Source organism: Falco naumanni, chromosome Z (genome assembly GCF_017639655.2).
Source record: "Falco naumanni isolate bFalNau1 chromosome Z, bFalNau1.pat, whole genome shotgun sequence".
Lineage (NCBI taxonomy): Eukaryota > Metazoa > Chordata > Aves > Falconiformes > Falconidae > Falco > Falco naumanni.
Window position 1 is genome coordinate 33,490,790 of NC_054080.1, and position 12,372 is coordinate 33,503,161.

Genomic DNA, 12,372 nt, shown 5'->3' on the forward strand with positions numbered 1-12,372 from the left:
GAAACAGATGCCAATAACTGAAAAAGGAAAAAGTGGGGCAGAGTTTAGATTTGCTCCAAGTGGAACAAAGGCTGCAAAAGCTGGATGAGAAAACTGCAAAGGACCTGCTTTGATACAAAGCAGAGAAAAGATGCATGGTCTTTCACCTGTTTCCTTTGAGGAAAGCTTCTCCTCCTGTCACATCTGTATCTCCAGTTAGCATCTTAAAAGTGGATGACTTGCCAGCACCGTTTACTCCCAAGAGACCAAAGCACTGGGGATACAAAAAAGCAGATGAACACAGTGTGTTTGAGAATAGGATGCAACTGCATCATTTTCAACACTGACAAGATAGGAAGGAGCAAACTTGACCCTCAGGACAGCTGAAGGGGGAGTCTTCAGTGAGTTTTCGGGGAAAAGAAACACTTTTGGACTTTCATTTTAAGTCTAAATCTTTACACTGGGAAAATGAACGAACTGTGGTGTCACCTTGGTGCAGTGCCACACCTTTGAGGGTATCAGAGTTTGGCCTCTGGTGCCAGACTGACAATTCAGTATTTTCTTCAAAGGCAGAGAGACACAGAATCAGAAACTGCTTCAAATTGTGGGCAATTTCCTTTGATGTAATTTCAACATCATCTGTTTCTGATTTTACCCTATCCTTTGTTGCCTGTTGCTCTTAAATAATAGCAAAAGCAATGAATTTGACAGATGAGCTTACCTCTCCAGGGGGGATTCCAACACAGATCCTATCAACTGCTGGCTTTCGCTTCATTCTGTAAATCTAAAAACAGAAGAAAGAATGAGAAGACAATGTCAAAGAGAACTGCAATCAGAGCCATACATATTCAACACTCCACACATGCTCCAGTTTTGACCCCACTAAATTCCCCTGAATAAGGCTTCTGGTAAACTGCATGGTTTTGTACCAACAAGTCTTAGGAATGCAGAACTCTTCTGTCACCTTTGTTAGCTCCTTGATTTCCAAGATGTCACTCTGTCCTCCTCCACTAATTATCCTCTGTCTCTCTCTAGTTACATCCTCATCTTCATCATTCACAGGAGGCAGCTTGGCATAGACAGGCCTGGAGAGAGCAACACGATAAAGCTTTAGCAGATGACAGGGCCTCCATAGTTAATATTCTCCCCACTTCATGGGGGACACCAATGAGAACTTCACCTGCCTGCAGTGGTGAGGTGGAGCAGAGAACATACCTGGGTTTGATGAAGAACCTGTACTGGATGAGCACTGTGATAAGGAAGAAGACAACGCCCTCTACTGCCATGGCAAAGAGATTCCTTCCCACCAGGTCCCATGACAGAGGAGACACAAAACGATTTTCTCCTGCCAAAATGAGATGAAAAGCACAGTCACCTTTCCAGAGCAGTAGGAGCAGGATATCATTTCTTCCTGCAGAGCTCACCAAGTTGGGCAGCAGGGCAACTGGAGAGCAGCCAGTGGGAGGAGGGAAGGGACAGACCATACAAGGGGCCAGCTGTGGCTGCATGCCCATTTCTTACTGTAGCAAAGTTGGGACTCGGGCCCAGAAAATTTGGTTTGCCAAAGAAGAGCTGGTCCACCTTCCCAAAAGGTTAGTGAAGCATAGAAAGACCGTTACTCAGGCCTGACATCTGCATCCCCCTGCCCTCCAAAAAAAAAAATCGCTCCAGAATCTCAGCCGTTCCTCACACCTAGCCTAATAATCCTCTTCATGCAGTTGGCTTTATACAGTTTTATTTAATGCCCATAATAACTCAAAACTTTGGGAATAAATCTGCCAGACTCTTTTCAGCCCTTGTAAAAAACTTCAATCAAATCTGTGGTGCAAATCATGCACTTTCAGTTCCTGAAAAGTCAGAGGAGCAAAGGGTGCTCGTCTGGAACAGACTCGGGCTTTCTGTGTTCAGTTCAGGCCACTGTCCCTCTGATACACAAATTCACTTACCAAACCTCTCCAGAGCATCAGCCATGGCCTGGTTTTTTACCATGTCAATAAGCCCCCGCCCCAGGCAGAAGTGGGGGAAGATGAGGAAGACAGACTTCAGGATGTCATTGATGTTGTTCAGCTTCTATTAAGACAAAATCAAGTGCCAGTGAGCCATCTGAGCAGAAAGCAGCCACCACCCACCAAATGTGACCCGTGTTGTGATTGACCCCTCCCTCCCCCATCGCTGCAATCTCACAAAGATTCCAGAATTAGAAATGCTCTCCCAAGAGCCAGTGCCATGGCTCCTCTGGACAGTGTTGTTGCATTGCTCAAGATGTTATTAATACAAACAAACTGCACCAAAGGAGAGATTCCTCCAGATGTTCACAGTCTAAAAGACAGTGTCTGCAAATAACAACATGCAGAAAGGCTACAGGTTGAGAAGACAGAGAAGTCGTGCTTTCAGCAGCTGTGGGTAACCCCTCCCTATCCCATATTGGAGACTGTAATCCTTTTGCTTTGTTGTCTTCCAGTTGACTTAGCCCACAGGTCGGGTTGGACTCACAGGATCCTGGGGAGGCTTTCTACCAGACACTTAACGTCAAGTATGTACATGTTTTCACTGAGCTAAAACAGGCCTTGCAACAAAAGGGACCATCATCAAGGACTGCCTCCTTATGACCACAGGCAGTGGTAACAATGAACAGGCAACTTGCACAGGGTCTCCTCAACCTCCTCCCACAAGGAACACTTCACACCAGTGTGCATCAAATGTGGCCTGCTAAGACATCTTGTGTTGCCTACAGGCAGGATTGGAACTCGCACCTTCCCCAGCAGGCACCTGGCTTTGGGAAAATTGAAGTGAGGTGCATAGGTTCCCAATACAGTTAGAGCGGTATCTTCCACAGGAGGCAAAACTGAGGGCAACTAAGTGCTTGAGTGCTTGAAATGACCTGTGGTAGACAGAAACTGCACCTTATGAAGAACATACAGGAATTTCATTTGAACATAAGGAAGTATTTTTTGTCCCCTAAGGGTGGTTGAGAAGTGGAAGATGTTGCCAAGAAAGACTGTGGACTCTCCATTCCTGCAAATGTTCAAAATCTGACAGCCCTGAGCTGACCCTGCTCAGAGGTTGGACTAGGCAATGTCAGAAGGTTCCCTTCACACCTCACTATTCTATAAACATTGCCAAAGTGGGCTTTAACCCATTTCAATCAGAACCTGTGTTTAAACCACTGGAGTAGCTAACGGGTACAGACCAGGGGCTAGCCCTTCTGGAGAACTGGCTGCTAAAGGCAACATAGCACCAACATGGAACTAGATCACAGCAGCACAAGACAGTGAGGAACTTTTGGGGAAACGTACATTGTTGGTGAAGAGCTCCAGGACAAAGGTGGCCACGCTACCGTTGATGCCAATGAAGAGGTTCACACTGGTCAGCACAACATATGCTGTGCTGGGGATTTTGAACACGAAGGAGGCTGGATACATGAGAGGGGTGATGGACCACCTGGCAAGAGGAAAGGCAGCAATGTCAAGTAAGCACCTTCCAACTTAAGAGCCTTCCCAGTGATCCTTCTGATGAGAAGTCCCTTACCCATAGAGAAACAGAAGCAGAGCCAGCACAGGCAAGTTGGAGGAGGATACATAGGACTTCTGCTGGAAGCAGATGAAGATGATGATGACTAGTGTGGCTGGAACAATGTAGTTGCACTGGAAGGTGAAAAATAGGGCTTTAGATTTGTTTCCAGGTTAAAAAAAAAAATAAAAATGACATGGGTCTTTCTGCTCTGAACCAATGGTTTTCAACATTCCTCAGCATTCCCAACGCTGTTTCCAATGGGAGACTCTTTGGAGAGTCACACGTGTGCACTAAAATGTAGTATACATGAATTTACACTTCTTTGTCCCTCTAGAAGCAGGTAACAGATTCTCAGAGGTCCTGGACACCACAGGTTGAAAAAACCTGCTTTGAACAGAGCAGAACAAGGGGCTACACAAGCAACATTTTGGGGCAGGTATAAAGTGGCATAATAAATGCTGATGATTGAGCTTATGGTTGCCCTCCCATCCCCTGTTCCCTGTTCACTGTCCTATTGAGGTGAGTGAACCACTGCCCCAAGGAGAGTAAACACAGAAGTCGTACGCCAGTTTGTTATTCACTGAACTAATGTGGTGCCCACCGACCCCAAGTGGGCTTTGCACTTCAGTGCAAGAGACAGCCCTCAAACACAGAAGGGAGGGCAGCTTAGCGCAGTTACAGAGCCCTTACCATATCCCAGACAAAGTTGGCCAGCCAGTAGATCACAGGCTTCACACCACTGATGAACTGCAAGTGTTTAGCTTTGCTGACACGTTCCTGAATAAGGAAGACTACAAAGCTGGCAGGAACAAAGGACATGGCAAAGATCACACAGATGGAGACGAGGACATCCACAGAGGTGGTCATCCTGGACAAAAAAAAAAATAATAAAAAATTAGGAAGTGACGTGTTTGTACGCTGGTGCTGGCTCCTTTGAGATGAAATGAGGCAGCTCATGGAGGGCAGTGCAGAAACTGTTTCTCCTTCTGCTGTCCTTGTTTTGCAGGGTAAATAACCACATTAGGCTGTCTTAACTGTACAGTTTTTCTCTAGCTGTATTGCAAAGGGAACATACACAGCCTGCTGGCATCTCAAGCACAGCACCACAACCTGGAAACTGATTGGTAACTTCAGCATAAGAGACTGTTTTCTGCCTTCCTTATCACCACCACTTTGTTTCCCACTTGGGGTTGTTGGAAGTTTGTCTTTTTTTGTTTTTTAAAGTTCAGAGCTATCTGATTGTCAGCTGCCACTGCTCTAAGATCTGATGGATGTATCTGCATGATACAGCTTATGAGTCCTGACTCTGGCTGTAGTGGTAGTGGACTAGTCAGTGTCTTAGTGCAGTAAGACTCGTGAATTACTGTGTGCCATCCCAGGTTGAGACAGTGGGCAAAACCAAAGAGGAACTATCAATGCTTCCTAGTCAAACAGTGGCACCTTGGGACAAAAGAACGACCATATTCATGGTGAGCCATCTTTCTGGATATGGCTGAGAGGAATTTCTCAAGAAGCAGAAGGTCTGAAGATTACACTGCCTGTTTCCAGTAATCGGCTGCTGATGAACCCAATGCCATCTACATTCATGTCAGAACTTACAGGGCCACTTCAGAGAGCTGTTGTTTGGTGAGGTTCAGTGGGTGATTGAAGGCAGTTATCCCATAAGCACTAGGGTTTTTGCCCTGCTGCAGGTTGGCCCGAAGGATGGCATTGTTGATCACGTTGAGGAAGGACGCAATGGCATGCCAGCCCTTGTTGTTGAACCACACCTGCAAGAGACCACATCAGCATCAGAAAGGCACTAGGTACATCAGCTACTCAACAGGCTCCTCAGCCCTGAGGAACTTCCTTTCCTCTACTGAAGGCATATATAATTTCTTTCTACATCCTTCCAGAACGTACAGTTTGGTCAATAACCACAAGAGGCTGCTGGAAGCTAGCACTGAACTCCGTCTGGGCCTTACACCTAGACTCCAAGGGAGAAACAGATTTTGGGGAAAGCCACACAAGAATACAAGCTGCATTTGCTCCACTAGCAAACGAAAAGAACTGCACAGTTGTCCAAGGCAAACTACTGGGACTGTGCTAACTAAAAAAACCTCCAGGTTATCAGAGTTTCAAATAGCAGGTATGGCAGTGAAGACTGACTAATTTACCTTCACGTTGTTCTTTGTATCCAGGCCTTTCATGAAACTTGACAAGCTGTTGAGAAACCGATCTCCAGAACTCCCCTGCAAACAACAAAGAGAGAGTTATCTACCCCCTCTGAAGAGTGCCTTTATTCATGTCTTGGAGCCTAGCAGGGGTTTATGCTATGTTTTTCACAGCTCTGAGTTTTCTTTCCATTCTGCAGCCTGCATTCACCAAGCCAGAGGTTGCAAGAAGGCTGAGAAACTGCAGCTTTCCTCCCTCCTTTCCTTTCTGCAGTGCTACTGGTAAGAGAGATCAGCCTTAGGCCTGCTTTTAACCCAGCAATAAGTATTATTAACCAGGGTTGCAGGCAACCTTCAGAGACATCGCAGCCCACAGGCAGTGTCAGAAGAAAGCAGTGGCCCAGATTATCTTCGGAGCCAAGGCAGATTCAGCATACAAGGACTCATCTAAGGTTTTGAAGGAGATGGCAATCACTTATTAATTCCCTGAGACAGCTCACTCTGTCCGGCCAAAAAACACTTGGAGGTGTCTGTAATCCCCGCTGGCTTGCAACTGGTGATGGGCAGAAGCCACATATGCAAGCCGCCTGCTGCTCCCAGATAACCAACTTGGAGATGCCAGTTCAGAGGTAATGGGGAGAACCCACTGAACATAGCTAACATACAAATGCTCCTCATTTTATGGCTTCCAAGTCATCTCCCAAGTAATAGGACTCTGACATCAGAGCGTCCTGGGTTTATGGGGGACATCTGCTCACCTGTGCTAGCTCCAAGATTTTCTTCACTTGTTTAATGGCATCAGTGACTTCATGGCTTGGAGGAAGCATGAGGGAACTGCTCGCTCCCAAGGAAAAGCCACCATACCTGAAAGTTCAGATAGAAAGTAATGCTAAGACCCGAATGCTTACTGACCTCCAGAAACTGCCACTCCCCCTCCCTTCCCAGATGTTGCCTTGGATATAGTGCAGGAAGAGGAGACATCTCCACTCTTACATAAAGGGATGACTTTGATCTTCCTACACTGCTGCTTAGCCATGATGACTCCTACTCCTTGTTTCTGGGGTTAAATACCCATCTTATGACTGTTCACTATGCTGTTCCATTTAACGAATGCGGCTATCCTCTGCCACCAGCACAGGCAAAGCAGGACACCTCCTGCTTCCCTTGCTTGGGACAGTAGAACAGTAACACGTTCCAGGATGGAGTATCAGCAGACTAGTCCTGCAGATTTTTCAAGCCAATACTGCTCTCCACACAAGGCAGGCATGCTTTCCAGTGATATGCTCTTGGATTTTCCCAGTTTATCCTTAAAACATGCTCCCTCAACATTTGGCAATTAAGAGTCACGTAAAACAAATCGCAAAGCAGGGTGGGCCTGTCCTGCTTAATACAGCGATCAGGGGTTAGAGGACATGTACAAGCTAGAAAAAAAGGCAGTAACTCACCTGAACTCATTCACCCAGATCTTGTTCTTTAAGCTGCAGAGACACAAAACAAAGCCAATGTATAATACGTGGAATACGAGGAGAGGCAGACCTACCAGTGCTGCAGGTACACAGCCAGGGAAGAGAGTGCACCAGTCTCTCACATCTAGCATATGTTCCACCCCTCCTCTTCAGTGTAATCCCTAGGGTTGGTGCCCAGGCTTCCCCACCACTCTGCCCGCAAGGCTCAGGACACACCCCTCAGAGCTGCCACAGCATCACTAATAATGCAGAAACACCACCTGACCCGTGGATCAGGACAGTCTGAGGGGCCGAGTGGGTCTGGCTCACTGCTGAAGAGCTTGGGTTTTCCAGGCCTATTTGCCTGATCTTTAACAGCTTACCCCAAACAGCAAGCAGCATTTGGTGGGGAGGGAAGGGAGAGGGTGTGTTCAACAGCTACCTTTTTCCAATGATCTGTGCATAGGTCTTCACTAGGTAGTCTGATATATTGCGGCCTGTCAGATTCTGGAGAATGTCAGCAGTGTCTTGCTCACGCTGGTGTCACCGGGAAAAACACAGATAAACACCCATCAGAAAACACAGGTGCCTAATCAAACAAACCATGTGCAGTGCTGCACATGAGAATCACACCCAGCTGGTCTGCTCTCTGGGAGCATTCTTCATTGCAGTGCCTCTGAGCTCCCTCCTACCTGTGGGGGTGGCAGGCCACCTGCACCAGGGGGGCACACGGGCAGCATCTTCTTTATCTTCTCACTGCTGCACTCACAAGATGGGGAAGGGTTCTGCATGCTCCAGTTGCCTTTCAGGAAGATGTCCAGGACTGACTCTGGGACTGAAGTGGTGGTCCATTCCTTCTGCCCCACAGTGCAAGGAGTGTCCCTGTCAGGAAATAGGCAAGGCAAATGCAGCTTTAAAAAAAACCAACTATGACGGCCTTTGCTTACAAGCCATTTAAACAACAGACAAAATCCCCAGAAAAGGCAGGATGCTTTTCAAAACAGCCTGACCTTAATGAGACAAACAGCTCAGAGCAACAGAGCAGCCTCTGCAGCTTCTAACAGATCCCAGTGCTAAAGAGACTGAGGCTGGCCGGCACTGAGCAGTGCTGAACACTCTTCTTAGTCGCTCTGCAGCACAAGTGCTTTACTTCAGTCAGTCCCAGCATGTGCAGCATGCAGAGTTCAAGGAGTGTCTGGACGATGCTCTTAGTCATATGGTTTAGTTTTTAGTCCTGCAAGGAGCGTGGAGTTGGACTCGATCCTTATGGGTCTCTTCCAACTCAAGATATTCTATGAATCTGTGATCATGGCTGCCAGACAGTTTTTGGATGAAGTTTCTCCCTTTGGGGCACGAAAATACTGCTATTCCCTGAGATGGCATCAGTGGGCAGCCTCCTGCCCATGCCCAGCTGCTGTGTCTATTTTGTAGGACAGAGTTTACTTTCCATGACTGGCCAGCACGTAGAGTCCCTCCCTTCCCTCCCCATCATCCTGTGAAAGTAAGCTGCAGTTATTCCAATCTAGAGACACACCATCCCAGCCTCTGCATACCCCTTCTACACTCATGGCCTGGCTCTTCAGCCATCTGCCCAAGGCCATGCAGCAGGTCAGTGGCAGAGTGAGGAAACGCCACCAAAGCTGTGTGGTTCTCCACTCTCTGCTGGCATTTGCGGAGGTGCTAACCTAAGTTTCTAGTGCAGCCAGGAACACAGGACTGTGGAATGGGAATAGCTACTGTCAACAACATGCAGCGGCATGACTAGGTTCTTTTCCATGCTCAGGACCAAACAGTAATTTGAGGGAGAGACGACTATCTCCTTTCCATCTCTGTCAGCAAGGACTTCCACTCAAACCTCACTCCCTCACCATGCTGAGGGGTGGTAACTTCCTAAAAGGTCCTGAGCAGAAAAACTGAATGTAGTTGCAGCTCTTTTGGCTTAAACCCTGTGCTGTCCATGCATGCCTGTCATTCACTAAAACCAGCTAAATCTACTGGGTGACCAGAAGCCAGGGCTGGGCTTCCTCTTTCCAGTCCAAAGTTCTACTTACGGGATGGAATGTCCCTGCATACAGCGCGTCCCAAAACCAGGCTTATTGAGAAGGGCATCCAAAAGCCTCTGAGTGCCTGCATCTTCTGGAGCATCATTGCTATGGGTACAGCAAAGAAACACTATTGGGTCAGTGGAATAACAGGCACACAGCAAAAGCACAGAGCAAGGCTGACAGTACAGTGAAATTACTCAGGAAAAGGATATGGGTGGAGATTTCCCATTGAAGAATGCTTGGCCTACTAGCACACACACGCCTAGTCTTTTTGCATAGTATTACTAGGGTCATAGCACCATTCAGAAATGGATACGGTCTTGCCAGTAGTTAAGAGTTAGCATTTAAATGTCCAAAACCAAAATACATAGACTCTCTTAAAACATGCTTCTGAGCTAAGCACAGAAAACAAATCTAAACAACCTGTTACGGAACTCAGTAACTCACATTTGCAGAGAACAGAATTTCTAAGCCACACAAAACATACCTAATAAAGGTGTACTGCTCATCATACATCCAGGGCTGTAATTCCAGGCTGGGATACTTTCCAAAGGGAGGAACGATCAGGCTGAACATGAGAGCAATACACACAAAGACAGCTGGCAGCACAATCTGAAATAGCAAGGAAAGAGCAAGCCCTTTTGGAAGTGAGTATTTCCAGAGGCATCAGGAGTTACATGCGAGTCACTTAATGGATCAAAACTTTTTCAGAATTTCCCAGGAAGGCCTTACACCAAGGCACTGCTAGATACCAATACAGGACCTATTCTGGCATTCCATTAGGACACTCACATGGGTTGCAGAGTGTTCAGCCTGAAAATGCTCATCTCAAGGCCAAGTTCTGATTTGAAACTCAGTTGCATCCTTGCTGTGCAAGAATGCTGTAACCACTTGGTTATCATGTAACTTCTTTCACTTGCACAGGCCCCCTTTAGCTCAGATATGCAGTGAAGGCCAGTTTTGGTTATCTGCATTCCCTTGAGTTTTTCTGCCCACCTTCAGCTCTGAATATAATGTGTGATCCAGAGCTGTCCCTGCTGAGGGACCCTGCACACGTTGGGTGCTCTCACCTGAGCAAAGAAGCCCTTCCGGCTTCTCTTGGCAATAAGCAGTCTCTTCCACAACAGAGCTATGAACTGCTGCTGGGTGAGCTTCCAGCCCTTCATCTGGTAGGAGCCTTTCCCATCCATGCCACTGAGAAGGTCTGTCTCTCTGGATTCTGCTGGCAAGAAAAAGTGACCCTCATTCAAAAGCTCACAGAGATGTTCTCTGGGCACTTTTGTGCTGGAGACACAGGGTGACAGCTAGAGCAGCTACTCTCACTCATCAGAAGGGGGGGAAAAACAAAAAAAAAAAAAAAAAAAAAAAGAGTGGTGAGCAGAGACAGCAACAGAAATTCACACAAACGCATTTTCACCCCTGTGTCTCTGAGCCTTCATGGGAAGGCTGAGCAGGCTGTGGATACTGCACTGCCCACTATTCCTAAAGGCAAATAAATCACCACTCCTTTGGCAGTCTCAGCCTTATGATCTGCAGTACTTGTAATATGAAAGAAAGTGTCCACGAGAAGAAAACAGGCTTGAGCCCCACCACAATACCTGGATCTATGTCTGAATCATTAGGATCAAATGCATCATCTTCTGTAAATGGACGAAGGCAGCTCTGTCTGTCTCCAAACACACGCCTGTTCCTTCTGGCTGGCAATGTCCCATCTGCAAATAATGCAGTTATGATTAGCTGAACTGCTTCAGTTAATCTCCCATGAGGCCCAGAAAAACAAAAGCAATCATCATCTTCATTTTACATGTTTCCATTTGCAAACTGAGGAGTTGAACTGGAGTGACTCCAGTGTAGGTAAAAGTAAAATTAAGACTGTTACTCTGCAAGGGTCATATGTTTTATGTACTGTCCTAGAAGCTTCTTCCAGTGCACTGGACACTATTTAGTTTAGCTATGGAAGTGGCAGGCTTCTCTTACTGTAAGAGAATTCTCACTTAATACGCTTATGACTCGAAGTGCAAGTTGCTAGCACTAGTTTATCAGGAAATGCTGGCACGAACACTCAAATGGAGTGAGCTGCTCTCAGAAAGTCATTTGGTCCCTACTGCAATCTGACCTTGTCAAGATTTTTCCCATTCCTCAGAGTAGACAATAGTGTCAGTCACGTAATTCACAATACACTCATATACTAGAAACTCTCCACTACTGCAAAAGAAAGATGCGACCACTGAGTCAATCAAAGTTAACTGTATATAAAAAGGATGCATTAAGTATACTAAGAACAGCTATTTTAAGTCATTAAAAACACCAGCATAGCACAGTGCCAGTTCAGTCTGAAGCAGGGCCTGTCACGCTTTGGTATGTGTCACTGTATGGCTGGACATGCTGCCATATACGAAGGTCACCCAACTGCTCAAGGCTGGTGAGATCAGGAACACTCTTCATTTGACATACCTACTTGATTGTTTATTCCCCTGGGAGCCAAGCCCTGCATCAAGATTTTACTCCTGAAATACCGAGGCTTGGTCAGCCTTATGCTTGAAAAGCACAAATACAAAAGAGTACCTCCCCCTGCAATCCCCTTCAATGCTGCAGGAGACAACTACACCTACCTGAGGTATCTGCATCCACACCACTATCATCAGCCACTTTCAGGAAGATCTGAAAAGCAATGATAAGTGCCAGTGAAAATTAGAAGAGGAGTAATATTCTGGAGACTGCTTCAGGAGATGACATGAGAATGCACAAGACTGATAGATGCAGCACAAGAACAGAAGACACAGGGTTTATCCTGTGTGATGGCGACATGGACTGTGTGGCTTCTCTCCAGCTTCCAGGAGCCAGCCTGTAACCACATACCAGCTGTTCCCCCTTTCCAATGTCAGTTCTCAGTGCATCTCAAACACTATCTGAGAGGTGGGAAAGAGCTTAAGACCTAGTTACTAAATTTGGGGAATCTCATCTTCCTCCTAGTCTGACAGTACCCACACTCCTGTTCATGCTTGAATGGGCACCTTTGTGGAGCTTGTCCTACAGACTCTCCTAAGCCAGAAAAAAATACATTTTCAAATTGCATATAGCATCCAAGGACTTTGCAGCTGTGGGAGGACTTAGAGAGCAACAGCACCATTTCAGTTCCCCTTATTTTAAGAGGGGAAGAAAAAAACCAAACCAACCCCTTTTCACATAAAGAGGGGATAAAGTGCATGACACTTCTGTGATAAAAGAAAGGCAGAC

At 46.5% G+C, this 12,372-nt stretch overlaps 1 protein-coding gene across 3 annotated transcripts in view; it reads right to left on the reverse strand.

Moving 5' to 3' along the window:
• ABCA1 (ATP binding cassette subfamily A member 1) overlaps positions 1-12,372 on the reverse strand; it is a 97,152-nt gene that overhangs the window by 7,314 nt on the left and 77,466 nt on the right. For 2 of the 3 annotated variants that reach the window (XM_040580569.1, XM_040580570.1), the window contains 19 exons: positions 11,748-11,796; positions 10,734-10,847; positions 10,206-10,357; positions 9,623-9,747; positions 9,142-9,240; positions 7,783-7,972; positions 7,533-7,627; positions 7,091-7,123; positions 6,404-6,509; positions 5,649-5,723; positions 5,092-5,261; positions 4,183-4,360; positions 3,508-3,623; positions 3,276-3,420; positions 1,926-2,049; positions 1,195-1,324; positions 944-1,064; positions 701-763; positions 147-253 (listed from right to left, as the gene is read on the reverse strand). In XM_040580569.1, coding sequence (XP_040436503.1) covers positions 147-253; positions 701-763; positions 944-1,064; positions 1,195-1,324; positions 1,926-2,049; positions 3,276-3,420; positions 3,508-3,623; positions 4,183-4,360; positions 5,092-5,261; positions 5,649-5,723; positions 6,404-6,509; positions 7,091-7,123; positions 7,533-7,627; positions 7,783-7,972; positions 9,142-9,240; positions 9,623-9,747; positions 10,206-10,357; positions 10,734-10,847; positions 11,748-11,796 — 2,192 coding nt within the window. The remainder of the gene's footprint in view (positions 1-146; positions 254-700; positions 764-943; positions 1,065-1,194; positions 1,325-1,925; positions 2,050-3,275; positions 3,421-3,507; positions 3,624-4,182; positions 4,361-5,091; positions 5,262-5,648; positions 5,724-6,403; positions 6,510-7,090; positions 7,124-7,532; positions 7,628-7,782; positions 7,973-9,141; positions 9,241-9,622; positions 9,748-10,205; positions 10,358-10,733; positions 10,848-11,747; positions 11,797-12,372) is intronic. The other variant, XM_040580571.1, reaches the window with a different exon arrangement.